Source organism: Glycine soja, chromosome 3 (assembly GCF_004193775.1).
Source record: "Glycine soja cultivar W05 chromosome 3, ASM419377v2, whole genome shotgun sequence".
Lineage (NCBI taxonomy): Eukaryota > Viridiplantae > Streptophyta > Magnoliopsida > Fabales > Fabaceae > Glycine > Glycine soja.
Genome location: NC_041004.1, coordinates 3104674 through 3125720, shown reverse-complemented (window position 1 = coordinate 3125720; position 21047 = coordinate 3104674). Strand labels below are relative to the sequence as shown.

The 21047-nt window shown below is 32.4% G+C and overlaps 3 protein-coding genes across 6 annotated transcripts; all 3 read right to left on the bottom strand.

Moving 5' to 3' along the window:
- Positions 1-7435: 7435 nt before the first annotated feature.
- LOC114405902 (pectinesterase inhibitor 9-like) lies at positions 7436-8324 on the bottom strand. Its single transcript, XM_028368426.1, has one exon. The coding sequence runs from the start codon at positions 8243-8245 to the stop codon at positions 7589-7591; it is 657 nt and encodes a 218-aa protein (XP_028224227.1). The 5' UTR covers positions 8246-8324; the 3' UTR covers positions 7436-7588.
- A 4956-nt stretch (positions 8325-13280) lies between these two features.
- Positions 13281-14195, bottom strand: LOC114405374 (pectinesterase inhibitor 9-like). Its single transcript, XM_028367947.1, has one exon. The coding sequence runs from the start codon at positions 14128-14130 to the stop codon at positions 13471-13473; it is 660 nt and encodes a 219-aa protein (XP_028223748.1). The 5' UTR covers positions 14131-14195; the 3' UTR covers positions 13281-13470.
- A 2887-nt stretch (positions 14196-17082) lies between these two features.
- On the bottom strand, positions 17083-20498 carry LOC114405901 (protein GRAVITROPIC IN THE LIGHT 1). 4 transcript variants are annotated; one of them, XM_028368421.1, is made up of 3 exons: positions 20375-20498; positions 20016-20073; positions 17083-18741 (listed from the first exon to the last, which is right to left on the bottom strand). In XM_028368421.1, the coding sequence occupies exon 3, from the start codon at positions 18703-18705 to the stop codon at positions 17446-17448; it is 1260 nt and encodes a 419-aa protein (XP_028224222.1). In that variant the 5' UTR covers positions 18706-18741; positions 20016-20073; positions 20375-20498; the 3' UTR covers positions 17083-17445. The 4 variants fall into 4 exon arrangements, with proteins under 4 accessions (XP_028224222.1, XP_028224225.1, XP_028224223.1 ...); XM_028368424.1 differs by having other exon boundaries at positions 17083-18737; XM_028368422.1 differs by lacking the exon at positions 20016-20073.
- Positions 20499-21047: the final 549 nt, after the last annotated feature.

Genomic DNA, 21047 nt, shown 5'->3' with positions numbered 1-21047 from the left:
TTTTTTTGTGATTAATTACGTTAAGATATTCAAATCTATTATGCTTTAATTAGTTTTTTTTTTTCTTCGATCAAAGATTACAGTGTTTCCTAACCCATTAAATCAGAGACTAATTCTATTTTAATTAGCTGTTTGATATTTACTATTATAATATAATTAGCTTTTAGAGTTGCTTATACAGGTTGGTTCTTAAAGTTAAGCAGTTTGAAAATATCATTGAGTTATATGAAATCTTGTAGAGTTCTTATAAAAGTTACTTATACAATCAAGATTGCTTAATTAATTAGTAAAAAAAATACGTTCCAAGTCAGAATGAGGTTTTTTGTGAGTGAAGAGATAAATATAAAAATTACTAAAAATAAGTTTATGAGTTCTATCATTGGAGTAAGAATTAGTTAGTATTCTTAAATTTTCTATGGCAACAAGAGATCCATAAAAAAGTGTTAAGAATCTAAATTTGAGTACTTGCATTAGAAATGTTCTTATCCTACTATTTGTCTTACTCTATTCAGCCAAAATACTATCAAAAGTGTGAGTCAACTAATTAATTAAGATGAGGTTAATTGGAGGATATCAATGCCCTAAAAAGGATGTCAAATGCTTGTATTTTATCTCATTAATTATTTATCTTATTCTATTTGGCGCCATATGATATAGCTAACATCTAGAATCAAGAATCCATACATTTTTAAACTGATCGCACCAAATAGAGAGAACATTTATTATACTTCAACATTGTGTTTTAGTCAGCTTGACATATCCAGGATATCAATGCTCTAAAATGGATGTCAAATGCATATATATTATCTCATTATTTATCTTATTCTATTTTGCGTCATATGATATATATATATATATCTTAAAAAAATAAAAAATATATCACCAAAAAAATATATGATATATATAGCTTGATCACATAAAGAATCCATATATATTGACATGTTGAAAATCAGAACCCTCTTGCATCCAGGGACGGAGTTAAGTGTTAGGTTTTTCAAAATTGTAAAGTTAGTATAATCGTTTTTTGTTTAGGAGAAAAAATAATAGAACATAATGTTATATTTTGTTAAATTTTAGTTATCAGGTAATCAATTGTTCTTTTTTTTTTCATTTTGGGTTTTCTTAATCACTAACTAATTGTGTTGTGGACCTTTCTTATTATCCTTAACTCAATTATAATGAAAACAAAAAATTAAAACAAGTTAAACCCTAATTATGGGAATTCTTATTCTTTTAATATCATAGAACAAGTGTCACTAAGAATTGGGTAGTAGGACTCAAAAAAAGTACAAATCGACGAGGCAAAGCCAAAGTTATTGCACAAAGTAAATTAATGTCTTTCTAATTTTTCATTATTCCATATTTATTATGTTTATACAAATATAATTATAAATTAAAGTGTAAGTTGACAACAATTTATAACTGACTCTTTGATGATACACACAAATATAAATTTCTGGTATATATAAAATTTGATGCATAAATATTTATGGGATGAATTTTAATTTTATAGTCCCCCCACCCCGAGCCATGCAATCATGCCTCATTCCCTGCTTTGATCTTCAGTCTGTATAACCTTTGTTTAATATACAACTTGTTTGTTAGGTATACTTATTGACTCACCGATTTTTGCCATATATACCTCTCACGAAGACGTTAGGTACATTATGTAATATAGTACCTTGCCTACCAAACAGTATCGTATGCTAGTAGGTTTAGTTGTACACGAGGCTAGGCCTTTAGAAAATATTGTGGTGCCAACAAATCCTTAACACTCCTTTTTTATAATCCAAAATTTCCAATTTTATTGAACTTCCCCACTTTAAATTTTACTAGTTGTTAACAATAATAACCAAAATTCTAAACAATATAATAGAGTAAACATGTGTGCACTCAGACATAGTGATAACTGATAATACACATATTTAAAAATTTTCCTAGGCCCCACATAATTAGGCATTACCGCATTAAGCATACGTCACTTACTTGCCTATGTCTTAAGCGGCGCCGTGATATAATCATCAATAGCAAAATACTATCAACACAGTTTTTATGAATACAAATTAATATGAAATTAAATTTATAGAAATAGATACATCAATTTAATGGCCATCATAACCTGCCCAAAGAAAAAACATGTATCATTCACATGGACAAACAGTGGGTGGTAATAGGCTATATAGCGTATTATCTTCTAGCTACTAGCTTCTTGGTGGACAGAGTTGCTGTTTTTCGGTACCTAGATGCATATATATGAAACAAGGCAAGTGCATTACTAGTAACCTCTGCCACATTCATGGCTTTAACTTTAATAGAAGCTGCTCTCTTACTCATCCTATGACCAGGAAATGAGTACACACAACTACTAGCATCTTGTGTTCACTGCTCTAGAGAGGCTCACTGACAAGGCATATTGGGCTAAGTGTTGTGGTCCATTTATGGTGGATTTGGGTAGAGGGTGCCATTGCAAGAGGATTCTATGTAGGTCATTGTTTGGGAAATTTTGTGCCTTGTCAATGATGATGATGGTTCAACTGTGGTGGCAAGAAGTGAGTAGAGGAGAGAGAGGAAAATGACTAGCAATGTGAGGTTGAGTTGTGCCATGTTGGCTCACAAATATTGAAGCTTTGGTTAGCTGTGAGCCTAATAGAAGAGAGCTTTGAAAGCTTTAAAGGAGTTTTTTGCTTGATGAAAAGGACAATGGGGGTGTGTTGCTTATATAGAGAGTTCCTCACATCATCACATGCGTAGCAATTTATTCTTTCCCTTTGTTACGTTATTTTATGTCCTTTATACGTGCAATGAGTTGCCCTTAGAACGAGGAACAATGTAGGAATATAATAAAATTTTAAATCCAGCTGGTCGATCACATGAAAATCATAAGATTATAAAATTGCCATTAGCATTGTTATACGCATACATTATATTAATTATTATGACCACCGAGTGTATCAATTAACATGAGATTATTTCAACTTAGTGAAAAATCCTGAGTTTTAACTTGAATATTTGAGGGAAAAAATTTGTAATTTATAGTAATTCTAATCAGTTGGAATAGGATTATCTTCGTTGCTGAAAATATAGATAATAATAGATTCATATCAAATAAAGTTGAGTATATATCAAGAAAATATCAAGTTGGAGTAAAACCTAGTTTAAGAAGCTTGTTTTCCGTGTTTGAGGGCGGTGGTATGTGAAGTAAATATGTGGGTATAACTTTTGTTATTACAAGTTTAAAAGGATAAGACTTTTTTAACATAGATTGTAAGAACTTCGATCAAGTGGCAGGGGAATAGGAGGTAAAATGGTATATATGAATATTGTACTGTACAGGTACTCGATTAGGCCAAGTATCCAAATATACCTTCAAGAACTTTAAGATATTGAAGCATGATTGTCCCGTGAAAGTATTCTAGTGTCCAGCCACTTAGACACCTGGGTACTTAGGCATCCTCAACCATGAGGAACAAGAGCCTAGAGTGTTCGAGTATTCGGCTTAACACCTTCACCTTCAAATGCAACATTACTCAAGTATTTGGTACCATCACGTATTTATACAAACCTCAGGAACGTTTGCTTATGTGGTATTTGGATACTCGACCAAGTCAAATATCCGAATTCGTAGCATGTTATATATTCCCTCTAAAAGTATTCAAATACTAGTTTGATCTAATTGAATATACAAATACCTTGAACACTATATACTCCCTCTAGGAATATTCAGGTACTTGCCTGGGTTGATTTCCCAAATACTTCAGAGATAATAAATCATGATTAAAAGTTATGAGATAAGATTATCTTAAGAAAGAGTTATTAAGACTATAGTCTTTAATGATAATTATGAAAGTATTACATGATATGGTAGTAAGGTACAAGGGTCCATAATGTCCAAAACTCATTAAGATATGTATAAATAATTGTAAGAATATCAAAATAAGATATTATTCATTACATTAAATATGCATTGATTACTCTCATTTGATATCAAACTTGAGCCTAGAAGTACCTTTGATAACAATCTCATCCTCCCAACCGACGAGCACCAAATACAAAGAGAAGAATATCTCGGAGAAGAAGCAAATTAGAAGATTACCCATCTATCCTTCTGTAGGTACAAATATGATGCTTAATTAGTAAGGAGAATGTACGAAATCACTTCATTGGGTGCAACCTGAAACATATTAAGGCGATTCAAGCGGCTCTATGTCCCCTGGAATTATTGGATAAGAGGGGGAGGGGGTGGAACAGAAGACTGACGTAATTTATGAAATTTAGGAAAAATGATGCTTTAATTAGAAGATCCCACGAGACACAATTTGGATGTTTTAGGGTTCGCGTGGTAGTTAAAGTAGGATAAGATATAAAAATTAGATAAAAATAAAGGAAATAAGATAAAAATATGGTCAGTTTTTATGCTGTCTAGTATATCTTAATTACACTAAGGCCGGGGTACGGTGATGATTCGTCTGATGAATCGTGCAAAAGTGACAACACATTTTGTAGTTAAAAGCTCTTAGACAAAAGCAAAGTTAATTTGCAAACGTAAAATCAATTTCCCTTGTATGTTAGTGAGAGAAGCTTTTCACACTAGTATAGAAACACTTTTCAAGTCACCATTCTACACAAGAGTTTCCTTGAAACTCATTTAGTATGCATGTGAGATAGTGACAATTTTTTTAAATATCAAGACAAACAATTTAAATTGATTGTGACTATATAAATAATGTAGAAAATACTTTCTACATTGATTCTCTAGCAATCAATGTAGAATGTGGTTGATTATTCAAATTTGATAAATCCTAGATGTTAGGAAGAAGTCATTGCAGCCAATAAAGCATAGTAAATAGTTAGTTAAATTTGTTGGGTTAGTTACCAACAAGTTGTTAATACCATTAGTTTGTTGAGTTAGTTATGCATGTAAATAATTGCAGTATATAAGAGTTGCATGAATGAATAAAAGGCATGCAGAAAAGCTTAGAATCAGTTTCAGACTTTCTTAGGAGGAGCCTTGCCTCGAACAAAGGCACTACCCCACCCTCTGTCTCTATCAATTGGTCCGACCTGTTGTTGCTGCCATTGCTGCAGCCACTGTCGCCGTCACTATCACCATGACTGACCACACAACCAGAAAGACCACGATGGAAAGACTTGAAGTCGCAGTTGCTTGCCTATCCAACAGCCAAGCTTCCCTCAATGACAAATACGCAGAACTTTCTAGCAAGGTGGACTCGATTCTCGATCACCTCCACCTGCGGTCACCCAACCATAATCATCTCAATTCCAACACCCAGCTCCATCAACGTAATGTAGCCAAATTAGATATCCCGCGATTCTCGATCACCCACATACTGCCCATGGCTGCCTCTACCTCTACTTCCGGCCATGCCATAACACACCACCCACAACCACCCCTGCAGGAGCCATTCCTTCCTTCTCTTTATGTACATCCAGCTCAATCCATTGGGATTGATTTTGCAAGTACTCGGCACCATTTGTTAAGCTTGTTTAGTACCACAGCTCTGCAAACCATGCCGCCTTCCATGGATTCCACAGCGCCAACGGCACTGCTGGAACATCACCACACAATGGATCCGAACACCTCACCACGGTGCCCCGACACAATCACTGTTCCCCAGAGAGCTCGCATCACTCTCCAAACGATGCCGCAAAGCTTCCACTTACCCAAGATCGCGCCATTCCCAAGTGACAACGTTTTGTCCACAGCACAAACACTAGAAACCCCGCCAACGCCTCTCCCCAAACCGGAAAACAAAAATCTAAAAGTTTTCCTTCAAATTCGACCCCTCCTTTCATCGCCCGTTCAAGCTCCTCGCAAGAGACCTAAGAGTGTGTGGCCTCAGAACCCCGTCAAAAACAACGCGCCGCCAGGTGCTAAAATTTCCAAGAACAAGAACCCCACCACGTGCTTAACGGTTAACGACTCACAGTCGATGAAGCTATCAACTCCCGTAAGCTCAACAAAACCGAAGCGAATCAAATCAGAAACTTATGGAGGCTTCTCGCACGTTTTCTCTTCCGACTCATCTCAGTTTCAAGTGTACGAGAGAATGATGAAACCTCTGGTGGAGGAGTTTCTTAGAGGTAGAAGTGGAATGTTGGCTGCCATTGCTAATGGACTCCACAAAAAGACCATTAGCTTTGGTGCAAAGAATGCTCTCATTTTTTTTATCCCGGTGGGACTTTTGCTGCGAATTTTCCTATTTTCATTTTTTTCATTACCCAACACCTTGAGGACAAGGTGTTTTTGATGGGGTAGAAAATGTTAGGAAGAAGCCATTGCAGCCAATAAAGCATAGTAAATAGTTAGTTAAATTTGTTGGGTTAGTTACCAACAAGTTGTTAATACCATTAGTTTGTTGAGTTAGTTATGCATGTAAATAATTGCAATATATAAGAGTTGCATGAATGAATAAAAGGCATGCAGAAAAGCTTAGAATCAGTTTCAGACTTTCATAGGAGGAGCCTTGCCTCGAACAAAGGCACTACCCCACCCTCTGTCTCTATCACTAGACCATATTAAACTTCCTAGATCGATTTAATTTTAACAAAGATAGAGAAAAACTTTTTGCATCAGTTCACAATGGGTCGAGAATGTTTATGTATTTTTTTAAAAAAATTCTAGACCTAAATTTCTACATTGGTATACAAGAAGCGATCAAGAAAACACTTTTAAGATCAGTTCCTTTTGTAACTAATGTATATTAAACTCCAATTTTATGGGTCAAGAATCCCTTCAATCTCAAACAATACTAACATTACTACTACCAGACTTTGATAATTAATAACAAGAGAAACATTGGTTACACACTTTTTTATATGTCCTCTCTATTATTAGTTAAAATTTATTAAAAATTACACATTTTAGACAATTTCACCTCTTATTTAATTATCATCTCTCCAATTTTTTTTTAATTTTCAATAAATATTAATCAAATAGAAGAGTATGTAAAAAGGAACATGGTAAAAACCTTATTAGCCCAATAGTTCTAAATAGCAAAGGTTGCAACTGTTGTGATGCGGATTGATTTCATTGTGACATAAAATTATTATATGATAGCACCTAATGCATAAACGAATTCTATAGTTATATTAATTATTAATATATCTTTTATTTATAAGGTTTAAGATTTTGTATTGTTTGTCACCATCATAACAGTCAATATGATAGCACTGAATATTTGTTTTTTTATTGGCAAAAAAGTGATATAGAACAGTGTTGAGGTTATGTTGTGGCCTGATTGTGATTTAGTTGTAGCTTCATTGGAACAATTCATATGATTTAAATTCACACTACTATCGCAGGTTATTGCCATTGTGGATAGATCGCAATATTGTGGCCGCAACAGGTGTTGCGGTCCACAATTTAGAACCCTAGTTAGCACTTATCTTAATAACAAATTGCTACTAACACAAATGAACATAAACAATTATGAAATTATATCGGTAAAACAAGATTGCACCAGATTAATAAAATCATAAACCCACCCAAAGAAAAAAAAAACATGTATCAAGTACATGAATAACAACGGGTAGTAATAAGCTATAGCTTATATTAGCTTCTAACTAGCTAGGGCTTTGTGGTTCTAGCTTCTGCTTGCCGATACCTAGATGCATATCTATGAAACAAGGCAAGTGCATTACTAGTAACCTCTGCCACATTCATAGCCTTAACCTTAATAGAAGCTGCTCTCTTACTCATCCTATGACCAGGAAATGAGTACACACAACTCCTAGCATCTGTTAAGGCGGTGCTCACCCATGTCTCAACATTGCTTATGTGCCACAACATGTCATCATTGATGGTTGATCCACTTTTGTTCAACCTTCGAAGTTCTTCTATAGCTTGGCTAAGTTGTTCCACACTATCAGTGATTTGGTTCACACAATCTTGCACTGTTAGGTATTCCCTTTTGTAGTTCTTGGCACCCTTATTAGACTTAATTTCCTTGGCCACTTTCAAAAGGTACCCTCTTGTGTGAAGTGCTCTGGAGAGGCTAACTGACAAGGCATATTGGGCTAAGTGTTGAGGGCCATTTATGGTGGATTTGGCATATCTGGCAAGGCAACGAATGCAAAGATTTGGATAGAGGGTGTCATTGCAAGAGGACTCTATGTAGATCATTGTTTGAGAATTTTTGTGCTTTGACGGCTCAACTGGGGTTGCAAGAATTAAAAAGAGGAGAGAGAGGAAAATGGCTAGCAATGTGAGGTTGAGTTGTGCCATGTTGGCTCACAATTGAAGCTTTGGTTAGCTGTGAGAGCCTAATAGAAGAGAGCTTTGAAAGCTTCAAAGGAGTTTTTTGGTTGATGATCAATGGCAATGGGGTGTGGTGCTTATATAGAGAGTTCCTCACATCATCACATGCATAGGCATATTTTTTTTTTTCCTTTACGTTATTTTATGTCCTTTATGCGTGCAATGAGTTGTGCTAATCAAGAACGAAGCAGAATGATATAGGATTAATCTAGCAAAATTTTAATTGGAGCTTGTCGTTGAAATTAAAATCAGATTAATAAAATTGGCATTAGCATTGTTGTAAGCAAATACATTATTCTTATTATCTTATGTGTAGATAATAATAGATTCGTATCAAAGATAGTCAACCCTGTTATCAAGAAAATACCTAGTTGGTGTAAAATTAACCTAGTTTAAGAAGCTTTTTTTTCGTATTTGAGGGCGGCGGTATGTGAAGTAACGTGGCTCAAACTTTTGTCATTATACTTTTAAAAGGGTTAGACTTCTTGAAATTATATTAAACTTTTAGCGGCGATTCCAGCGGCGATTCCATAGGCTGATGAATCAAGGTGCAACATGAAACTTTTAAGGCGATTCCAGCGGCTCTATGTCCCCTGGAGAAGATTTGGAAAACAAAAATATGTGTTTTAGAAGATTTAGGCAAAATAACAACTCACAGAATGTTGCCTTAAAGCGAAGATTCCAGGAGACACAAGATAACAAAATAACAACACAGAATTATTGGTTCTCTTGAGTTTTGCATGCAACAGCTGGCGAGAAACGTAATAGTAAGAAAAACAATTCTATTATAATTTAAATTTAATATATATAATTCTTTTTATTGTGTGAGTTTTGAAGTTTTGGATCCTCACTTTAAAAAAAGACAAGGAAGAAAAAGAAAATCTTTTTCATAAGAGAAAAAACCTTAAATATTAATGTTAAGAGGATAAGTTAGTATTGTCATTAATAGAGTTGGACCAAGCTCACATATAGGACCAACTTATTTTTTACATTTCAAAGTTAAAAAATCAAGACTTAAATACGTTGTTAGTGACAATAAATTGATTATATGTTTTGATTTTGGTCTCACTATATTTCTTTTCTCTATAAAATGACCGAATTTTAGTTTTTTGTTTCCTATAAAAAAAATTTCATAATCTCTCTAAAATCCGAAACCAATGTACTTGTTCCTAAATTTCATTTTCAGGTAGATAAATGATACTCTCTGTTCCATTATAATTATTGTCCTAAATTTTTTTACTCCAACAAAAAAAGAATAGACGAGAGAAAAACAAATAATAATTATTTTTGAATAATTTTTTATTTTTACATGGTAATTATTTTGAAACAGAAGAAATAGTTATTTTAGAGATCTAGAAATTTTTTTAGAAGGTATCACATGCTATTTTACCATAAATAACAAATACTAGTAGGTGTAACTTAGTTGGTCACTTGACCTTTCCTTAATTATATACTTGCTGGGAATTCTGAGCACTGCTTGGTTTGGCTTGGCTGGAACTTATGTTTTCGGTGTCTTTGAAGTAGCATAGGGTGGGTCAATTGAATTAAGATATCCTATGAATTTCTTGTTTTCCAGTATACTGTGGTTTGGTCGGTGGCCGGTGGGGACATTAATACTTCATTTTGTATTTTTTGTTTTGTTCACGTTTGATTACATCCTATTTACGTGCATCTGTGAGCATAAAATACGGATTAACCATATGTTGTGGGGGTACAATATCATGTAAGCTACTTTATCTGTTCTTGGATACTTCTGGCACCCTATGATAATATTTCTCTTTTATCATTAATAATTGATATAAGTAATAGCGGTATGTGTTTTAATCAAGTGATCTAAAGACCAAATTTTAATTTTGGATAACAAATAAATTGAATAATCAACTTGACTTGTATGCTCTTACTAGAAAAAATTAGTTACTATTTTTTATAAAGATTATTTTATATTAATATCATGATAAAAAAAAATATTATTCTTTTGACTCAAATTTAATTATGAAAAGATTTAATTGAATCGGTAGTTGGATTCTGCTCATACGTAGTATTTTTTAGTGAAATGAGAAAGTTAAATGGATTTAAATTGGGGTAAGAAATGTGACTAGTGATTTAAATCCAACTTAAAGACATGTTTTTTTTAATAGAAAATATATATGGTGCCGAAGGTTTTAATTAAACTATCACAACTAAGATGTCTCAAATTGAAACACGTAATTATAAGGCGTCACACCTCATTTAATTTCCTTTTTTTAATAACAAGAATAACTAATAAATAATAGAATTTAAATAAACAATAAGAAAAATAAAAGAAAAGGTAGTGAGCCTTATCTAATTAATGTGGCAACTCTTGATGGACTCGGTATGGAAAGCAATCCAAAACAGCTTATACACACTTCCAACTTAAATCTCTAGGAGCTAAGAAAAATTATGAGTAAATATGTTTTCAATCATTGCTCTTTTAGTGATACATGGTTTTAATGTCCGAATTTTAATTTTAATCAATTTAGTCGAAAAACTTTATAAAGTAGTGATTTTTGTCCCTCCTTATATCAAAACTATCCGTGAGGGATAGGAGGGGACCCAAGATTTAATGACCGGGGTACCAAAATCAATAAAATATGTAAGTATTAAAATTCATACAAAATATTTATATATTTTTAAAATGATTTGAAAACATATAACAAAGAATATATTAACATAGAAGAAATTAAACATATTTTTAAACATCCTAGATTAAAAATAACAATAAAAAATTATTGAATTAAATTTATAATAAAAATTGGTATTTATGTTAATTATATTTTTCTTGCAAAAGTTCTTATTAATCATATTCCAAAAATCTACTCAATTTGAATAAATTATGTAGCTCACTAAATTATCTTTCAAGATAACAGTATCCAACAGCCAGTAAAAAATAATTTACTTACAAAAAGTTGAACGATTGAAGAAAAATATTTGTTGTAACTTTAAAAGTAAATTATATAATTAAACCTTTAGTGCAACTTAATATCTAATTTGCTTTCAGATTTACATATATAACACATGAGTATGGTTTAGTCCACTAGGATGAAAAGCACAGAAAAACCTCATAATGGTAGAAATCAAGGACAAAGATGGAACAAGAAAAATAAAGAGATAATAGAAAAATGTTGATAGAAAAATAGAATTTTTCTTGATGTGTTACTAAATTTGAGTTGTCAATCTTAATCTTATATACAGTGTTTGTAAAGTTTGACTCATTGATAAATGCTAATAAAATCCTTTTATTGTAAACTACAATAATATATACTTTTAAATAGTAGTAATAATAAAATCAGATTATAAAAAGAAAACTATTTAAAAGAAAATAAATAATGCTAAAATATTTTATCTAGAAAAAACAAAAATGCTATTATCTCTATTCTCTACAATAAATATTAAAAAAATGAAATATTTTATTAAAATATAAAATAAAAGTAATACTTAAATAATATTATTTAAGTACTTAATTTTCTAAAAAAATAATTACTTAATATTATTTTTTAAAAAAATTACCTAATATAAAAAAAATAATTTGAAAAAATCAGGGTGGGCAAAGGCCCCCTCATGCAGCCATAGGTCTGCCTCTGGTGAGGAGGGACAAGAACCACTATTTTTTTTTCTAAATTAAGTTTATTGATCAAATTAATCAAACTTAAAATACAAAAATTAATATCAATTCTCCCTAAAAGTACACAGATTAAAAATATATTTTATTCAAAAAAAAATTCTACAACTCATTATTTGGGTTAAGTTGCTTTACACATCCATTGTGGCTAGCTAAGATAGCCCGATCAGTCGATAGCTTTGAAAAAAGTTACCTATTAATGAAAAAAATCAGCAAGACTTATTTAAAGATATTTGACATTTTAGACCAAAATTATATTAGTCAGTTGTTATATCCTCTCCCCTTTCTCATTTTTTCCCAAACTATCCTGCAACTCGACTGCAAGAGACATCAACCGAAAAATCAAATCGAAGTGAACATTGTTGTGAAAATCACCCCACTCACCAACCCGGTTGAAGTAGTAAATAAGTGAGTCAGTCATCGAATCGGTGGTCACTAATTGACCCGATTTAACCTAATATATATTAAAATAATTATATATATATATATATATATATAACAAAATTTGATTAATAAATTCATACTCCAAATTTTAAAAAAATTTAAAATAAAAGTTGAACTATCCAAAATAACATTATACTATAAAAATTATTTTTCTCTTTTATATTGTATGATTGTTTTCTAGTTTTTTTTTTAAAAAAAAAAAAACATCTCGCTGGTATACAAGATTTATATAAAACTTGTTGGTTCTTATCAACAAGTGATCCTTGGCTTGGTGGTAGTACTAGCTTGCTTTTTGTGTGGAGAGCAAAGTCAACCTGTTTGGTTCACAAAATCGGTCTAAGTCACTAGTTTTAAGCAAAACTCGTCAGGTTACACTAGCTTGGTGCAGGTTGAATGTATAACCAGTCAGATGACCTGCTCGACCTGATGGAACCAATGGTTCCAGGTCCTATCGATCAGACCAGGTTGGTTTTCATAACTATGCCAGTAAAGGTAGTGCGGGTATCAAGATTTTATATATAAAATCAATTACATATATATATATATAGATCATTGATTTTACCGATTAGATTTAAAAAAATAAATGATAAGATGAAAGAGATCATAAATTTTACATAGAAAAGAGATCAGAATGGATCATGTATTTAATATTTTAATATAAAATTTAGATTAATAAAATATTTTATAAGACCGTTCTTGATTCAATAATATATCATTTTTTGATCTAATACACATTATGATATATTGTTAGGAAAAATTTTCCAAGTCCCACATAATTAGCCATTAATCATACGTCATTTTATTCACTTTCTTGGGTCATAGACTATAGATGTCTCTTGGTCAAACTCATAAAGGTTAGAAATTAATCTAACATACATGATCGTCACTAAGTCAAGTTTTTTTTGTATACAAACAAAATTAAACATGCCTATGATAATTAATGATAAAATACAACCAGCACAATTTTCTATGAACACAAATAATTGTGAAATTAAATTTATAGAAATAGATACATCAAATTAATGGCAATCATAAGCCACCCAAAGAAAAAACATGCATATATGTATCATGCACATGAACAAACAGTGGGTGGTAATACATAGATAGCTTAGGGCTTCTTGATGGTTCTAGCTTCTGCTTGCCGATACTTAGATGCATATCTATGAAACAAGGCAAGTGCATTACTAGTAACCTCTGCCACATTCATGGCCTTAACCTTAATAGCAGCTGCCCTCTTACTCATCCTATGACCAGGGAATGAGTACACACAACTACTAGCATCTGTTAAGGCAGTGCTCACCCATGTCTCAACATTGCTTATGTGCCACAACATGTCATCATTGATGGTAGATCCACGTTGGTTCAACCTTCGAAGTTCTTTGATGGCTTGGCTAAGTTGTTCCACACTATCAGTGATTTGGTTCACACAATCTTGCACAATTAGGTACTCCCTTTTGTTGTTCTTGAGGACCTTAAGTTCCTTGGCCACTTTCAAAAGGTACCCTCTTGTGTTCACTGCTCTAGAGAGGCTCACTGACAAGGCATATTGGGCTAAGTGTTGTGGTCCATTTATGGTGGATTTGGCATATCTGGAAAGGCAACGGATGCAAAGATTTGGGTAGAGGGTGCTATTGCAAGAGGACTCTATGTAGGTTATTGTTTGAGAATTTTTATGCCTTGTCAATGATGATGGCTCAACTGGGGGGGCAAGAAATGAAAAGAGGAGTGAGAGGAAAATGAGTAGCAATGTGAGGTTGAGTTGTGCCATGTTGAGTGTCACAATTGAAGCTTGGCTAGCTGTGAGCCTAATAGAGAGCTTTCAATGCTCAAAAGGTGATTTTTGGTTGATGAAAATGGCAATGGGGTGTGGTGCTTATATATAGAGAGTTCTTCATATGATCACATGCATAGGTATATAGTTTTCCATTTATTACGTTATTTTAGGTCCTTTATATGTGCAATGAGTTGCGCTAAAAGAAGAAGAGGGACTTTAGAAAATTTTATATTGGAACTGGTCGGTCAATAAAGTCAGAGATTATTAATTAGCATTAGCATAGAATATATTACTATCTTATGTGTAGATGATAATATATTCAAAAGTCCAACCTGATATCACGAAAATACCTTGGAGTAAACCCTTGCTTAAGAAGCTTGTTTTCCTTATGAGTGTGGTGGTATGTGAAGTAATATTGTGGTCCAAACTTCGATTGTTAAACGTTCAAAAGAGTTGAACTTTTTGAACTTAGATCACATGAATTCTGATAAAGTGGCGAGAGAAAAAAAAAAGAAAAGAAAAGGAAAGGAAACAAAACAAACGGAAGGGCGGGAAGGATAATTAATATGTTGTGTAAACTAAGGAGATTTAACTTCGTTGAGCAATTTGCATAATGTGCGTGAGTTTTCTAAATTTTTTGGTATCTAAGTTTGATTTTTATGGATAAAATAAAGGGAAGAAAGGGAAGGATAATTAATATGATGCTTAAGTTGGAAGAGGAAATGTATGAAATTCAATTTGATCGAATGATTGGGGATTTTTAATAATAGATTGTGTTGATGATATGTATGCTGGCTCAAGGTGCAACTAGGAGTTTTTAAGGCGACACAAGCTGGTCAATGTTTACTGGAAAAGAAGAAGAAAAATTAAAGACACATGTGCGATTGTGCGTGCGTGGTTGATCAATTGGTTGGCAAAACATAATTACAAACCCCAACAGAAAGGAGATTCCGGGAGACACAACTTGGATTACTAAACTATCAATGACGCGTGCATCATCTATGGTTCATTGTTTGGTTCTAAACTTTTTTAAAATGAGAATTATATATATTAACAGGATTACAATTTAAAACAATTAACAATGACATTAAATAATTGGCATCCCCACTATCATGATTGCAAACACCATCAATATTACAATTGTCACCATCATTCTCATGATTTATTGTCTTCATTACTGCTCATCGACATCAGATGGAGAGGCAGTAGTGACAATCATGACAATTGTTACAACAAGGTAATCATCGTTGTGGTGATTGATTGTAACAATGGTAACGACAACAACCTATGATCATGATAGTAGTGATGATGGTGGCGATCATAGAATGATGGTGTTGACAAAGGTGATAACACTAGTTGTAAGTGATAACAATCATGGTAGTAGTGACGATGATAGCAACAATAGTGGTGGTAGCAATGACCATTTAATCTCATCCGTGTATTGTAATCTAATGGGTCATATTAATAGTTCTCATTTCTAATTTTATGTAAGCATCAGGAAAATATGTAGAGAGAGCTTCTAAAGTGTTTCAATCATAATTTATAATTATATGTGACCTAACATAATCTTAGAGTATGAATACATCAAAACAGACAATATGCATGTATAATATTACAAAATATGATTGTTGAAGATCAACAACAAACATATTCCAACAATATTAATTTTTCACATGATCATCCAAACAATGATGTCCCTTGAAGTTTTTAATGATGCTCATCCCAATTTTAAAAGATACTTAGAAAGGAGAGTGCATTTTTGTCAAAGAGAGATACATTGTTATCTTCAAATTGATTTAATGAACCATATTTTAAAACGTCTTAGATGCAAGAATAATCAAAAGTGAACTCTTTTTTAATAATATAGTACTATTATTTTATGTTTCTGCATGTATTTTAAAAGTTATTATTAATTTTAATCTACACTATTTTTTATCTATTTTAAATTTTAAATTAATTTTTTAATTAAAATGTAGTATATATTTAATTTTAGAACTGAACATTCTAATTTTTATTTCTTGAGATTTTTAGTTGAAATTGAATGAAAACCAGAATGGGGAGTTTAACATAAATTCTTATGAGAAATTAATATTATAATTAAGGATCAAACAAAATTTATGGGAAAGGACAATCATAGTTGGACACTCCATTGACACACTCCATTTCTTGATGGGAAATGGAAATTTTATAAAATAGGTCGTTAAAAAGTCTAAAATAGACATTCTATATTATTGACACATCACTTAAATAAGGAAAAAAATGAGAATTTTGAAAAAAAATATTATTGAATGTAAAAATAGGAAAGAGAAAGAGAACAATAGAAAAAAAAATGCATGGGACGGTACCTATCATGTACACATAGTAGCCAATAAGTGAGGGAAGGATGTTATTGTTATGCAAAGGATAGTAAAAATGGAAATGTTCATTTTTTATAAATAATGGACAGAATTTAACTTTTTTTATTCGCTAAAAAGTAGTTTAAAAAACAATACAGATGACTTTTTATACTTTTTCTTATAATTTTCATATTTTTTGAAGTATTTTACTTTTTAATTTAAGCATAATTTTAGTATTAAGACAAAAAAACAATAGTGAAGCGGATCAATGTAACTCGTGCATATGCATGGATAACGACTAGTTCTCAATTAAAAACTAAACATTAGGCTGCTCCATAAGTAGAATAAGGTTTAGGTTAGCTTTTACATTTAAAGGTTGTTATTTTTTTTCTTGTCTCCCCATCAAATTTATACTTGTATATTTTTCAACAGGTCTAGTTACTAAAGCATTTGCATACCGTATTATATAATTATATCCCCCCAGTTTTTACTTCTCGCTAGTTTAATACTTGTATAGAACTATACACCAAGAAAACACAAGTTGTGTGCACTAACCCAATCAACTATAAATCAATGATTGCATAAATCTATGAGCTACACAAAAATTTAATACTTTTAAGTGAAAATGCATCACTTGTTGATTAGTTTAGTGCCCTCAACTGTGGAAAACTCATACACCAGAACATTGCTTCTCCCCAAAGCATTGAAACTCCTAAATTAAGGAACATTTGTTATATACCTTCCTATTCCCCTCTCCCACAAACACTAGAATTCAAGTGCAGGATATTTTCACAATACAAGAGGGGCCTTGAATGTAAACAAGGATAAAGGGCTCATTTACTCTTACAACCACTAAAAAGGATATTAAAAATTACAGACAGCAGCATTATCTTACAAGATAAAGAAACAACAATTCAAACAAACCACATACAATCAACTATGCATTTTCTGAAGTCTTGAGTGTGTTCAGGAATCATTCAGCCACCTTCATACCAGAGAGATAGACTTTACTCTGAATCACACTTCCCCCAATCCAAAATCCAGGCATAACCATCAAACCAACTTTAGGTTTTTCATCATTGTCATCCATTATCAAATTCTTGACCACACTTTCCATATAAACATCAGAGAACTCACTCCCTCCTTTAACCTGAAATACCTTGACATTTGGCTCGAAAGAATAAGCCAACCTGTGTAAAAGCCAAATTGACTTGGTCAGTTTAAGAAAAGCCTGGTAAAAAGGGGTCCTTGGATGCCCTCCACCCATCACATAATTTCGCTGGTCTAAATTTCCGAAGAATGATGCCTCCATCTTTGGATGAACTACCACCAAGTATTTGCTCCTGCAAAATTTCCCAAAAATGGAATCTGGATTTTGCCCCAGCATGTCCAAGGGATCCATCTCTCTTAATGCGAGAAACTGGTGAAAGAAGCTCTCTTTAGTTACAGTAATATTGTCTGATTTGACAGAGAAGTTTTCCTGCTCAAAGCCACTGAACATTCTTTGGCATATGTAAAACTCAAATGCATATTTCTTATGAGCTCTCTTTGCATAAACAACATCAGGTTCGATTGAGTTGGCAGCAGCATCAAGGTCCCACCCAGCTGCTTTCATCATGTTGATCAAAGGTTTAGAAAAATCATGAATGGCTTTTGCAGCTGCTTCCACGGCAGAGGTGAAGAGATCTGGAGTTAGATCGACAGGGAAAAAGCCAATTTCATCTTCCGATTCTTTGGTTGACAAACCTCTAAGCTTCAGATTTTTCTCTAGTTTTGCTCGCTTCTGTCTAGCCTCTTCGATCTGCTGCTGCAATTGATGGATCTCTGAATCTTTATTCTGGATTTCAGATTGGAATTTCTTCACCATGACCTCATACGTTTTAAGAAGGCTCTGTTGTTCTTGAATTTCTGCAGCTAAACGTGAGTCTTGGGGAGAAACACACACTGGTTTCGGGTTGTTCTCCCTGTAGAAATGCTTGAGTTCAGACAGATTTTTCAGCTCACTAATAACAAGTTTATCAGCAGTGTGGATTTTATCAGGGTCGTAGGGAGTATGAGCAGCTTGAAGCTGGATATAAGCTGACTTCAAGGAAGAGATATTTGTAAAAACTTTAGATATTAGGGTTTCCATTGCTTCTGGATTCTGATTCATGGCCTCTTCCATTGGTTGAGGATGGACCTTCTGGCTGTTGTTCTCACGTAATTGGGTCTCTTTTGCTCCAGTAGGTAGCATAGCTAACGCCAATAAAGGGACAGTTGAACAAACTTTCTGTCAACAAAACCAAAAATAATTTACAACCCACAAGCTTTCAAAGAAGTTCAATCAACCGGTTCGTGCAGAAATAATATTTTTTTCTACATTACATGAGTGTTCAATTCATATTCCACAACTGGAGTGCTTACAATCAGCAGGTAAAGAAAACAGATTCCATTACAACATGACTAAACAGATTGAGAACACATGAAATATTTAACTTAAAGGAAATGAGCACATGCTAAAAGCAACAGGCAAATGCAATTACAAAATCTTGTGGGACTTTATAAGTTAAAAGATAAAAACTCATCCAACCATGGTTCAGGCCCAGACCCTCAAAGATATTTCTGATAATGTATATATAGAAAGTAGGGGCACTCAAATATGAGGAAAGAGAGATATTCATTTACACAAAAGGAGAGACAACCACTGAAGCAAATAATTACAACATTATTGACAGTATATAATATAACAAATCAAGAACAAAAAAAACAAGCATTATGCAACTAACATATCAGTAAAATACTGTTTTCTCCAAGACAGTTTCTTTATTTGATAGAATATCCAATTCTTTCTTATCCATAGTTTCTTAACTTTCACTCTACAAGTACAGGTCTAGAACCATTCAATCCTCTCTCTTACCATAGCATGTTTAAAATTGTTCTTCTTACAATTACAACTTCCAGTATGTCAAAATTGTTGATGTTGAGCATATAATATACAGAAAATAAGTTGTGTTATTTCATCACCACAATGGATTTACATGGTAATTTGATTCAGAGAGGTCAGATCACTGGATCATTTGCCTATAACATGAAAAATATATTTATAAATTCCAACTAACTATATGGCAATTAATAACCTATTTAAATTGAGTCTTATCTCTTCTTACACCTATTCACTTCAAACATACTATGAACAAGCCATATGTGCAGAAATCTTGGAAGTATATCACCAAGGATCTGCTTGTGGTCCACGCTCTGCTTTTTTAAACTTAATAAAATAAAAGTAATATGATTCAGCCTTTTTTCAGAATTTTTTTCTTCCTTTTTCAGAAGCTACTATTATTAGCTTCCAAGAAGAACCAACTAAAAACAGCTTTCTCAGAGGTTTCTAGTTTCTAATCCTAAGGCACGCAAACTTCATATCAGAAAGGCTAATTAGTCAGTAAAATTCTATAATTTCACAGCACCAAATTGTAAACATTCAAACCAAAGCATCAAAACTTCACATGAAAAAAAAGGCATACATTTAATATACAAATGAAATTGTAAGAATGAGCATTCTACCTAGAAAGACTGCATTTCAGCAAGAGAATGAATCCAGCAAGCATAATACCCTTGAACCCTAGATATACCAAAAAAAAATTAATAAAAAAAATATTAATGAGAGAGTAGATAACTTCAATGCTGTAAAAAAGAATCAACCAACCCTAATTCACAAGCAAAATACAAAACAAAATTCTCCAACTATCCCGTGTCACAAGAATTCCCAAAAATTATTGTGTCTCTATCACAATACCAAACCCTAAATTATCAAAGGGGAAATATAAAAGAGAGGATTTTGGAGAAGAGAACATGTGGGCACGAAAGAAACAACCTTAATAAACGAAAGGAAAACACAGATCTCGGATTTGATTTGGGGTTACCTTGTTGGAAATTTGAAGGAAGAGTGAAGATGAAGTCGTTGTTCAGTAAAGTGAAAGCGTGTTGGTGGTGACAATGAGTATCATTACACAACAACAAAAAAACCCTATGCGAAACGAAAGGGAAACGTTTACCAAGTTGTCGTTTTTGTTTTTATTTGTTCCATTTTAAAATTTTACTATTTTTTTTTTCATGTTCCCACCTCTGGCAGCCAAAATTTGTTTCGTTAGAAGAAAAAAATAAATAAATAAAGGAAAGAAAATTTTGAAATTTAAATTGGAAAAAATGAAAGGAAAGAAAATTTTGAAATTTTAATTCTACAATTTAATTTTCTCCTCTTTTATTTATTCTCTTCAATCAAATAAAAAAATATTTTGTTATTTATGTTATTATTTTATTTATTTATTTTCTCTCAACCAAACATAAGGTCAGAATGATCAATAGATTAAGTCATTGAGTATAATCTTTGAATATTTTTAAGACTTAATCAACTTTTTGCAGTTAAATTAATAAAGTATCGTATGATTAATTACAAATCTATAAATGAATCTTCAAAAAAACATTAAAATTAAAATCAGACATATGAAATAATGATAGTTTGAATAGTAAAATCAAAATACCTATTTCACAAGTATTAAAAGGATACTAAGGCTTATTTTAAACACGGGCACTTAT

Excerpts from the sequence above, each read along its gene's own strand:
- LOC114405902 (XM_028368426.1), bottom strand. The coding sequence starts at position 8,245 with ATGGCACAACTCAACCTCACATTGCTAGCCATTTTCCTCTCTCTCCTC.
- LOC114405374 (XM_028367947.1), bottom strand. The coding sequence starts at position 14,130 with ATGGCACAACTCAACCTCACATTGCTACTCATTTTCCTCTCACTCCTC.
- LOC114405901 (XM_028368421.1), bottom strand. The coding sequence starts at position 18,705 with ATGCTACCTACTGGAGCAAAAGAGACCCAATTACGTGAGAACAACAGC.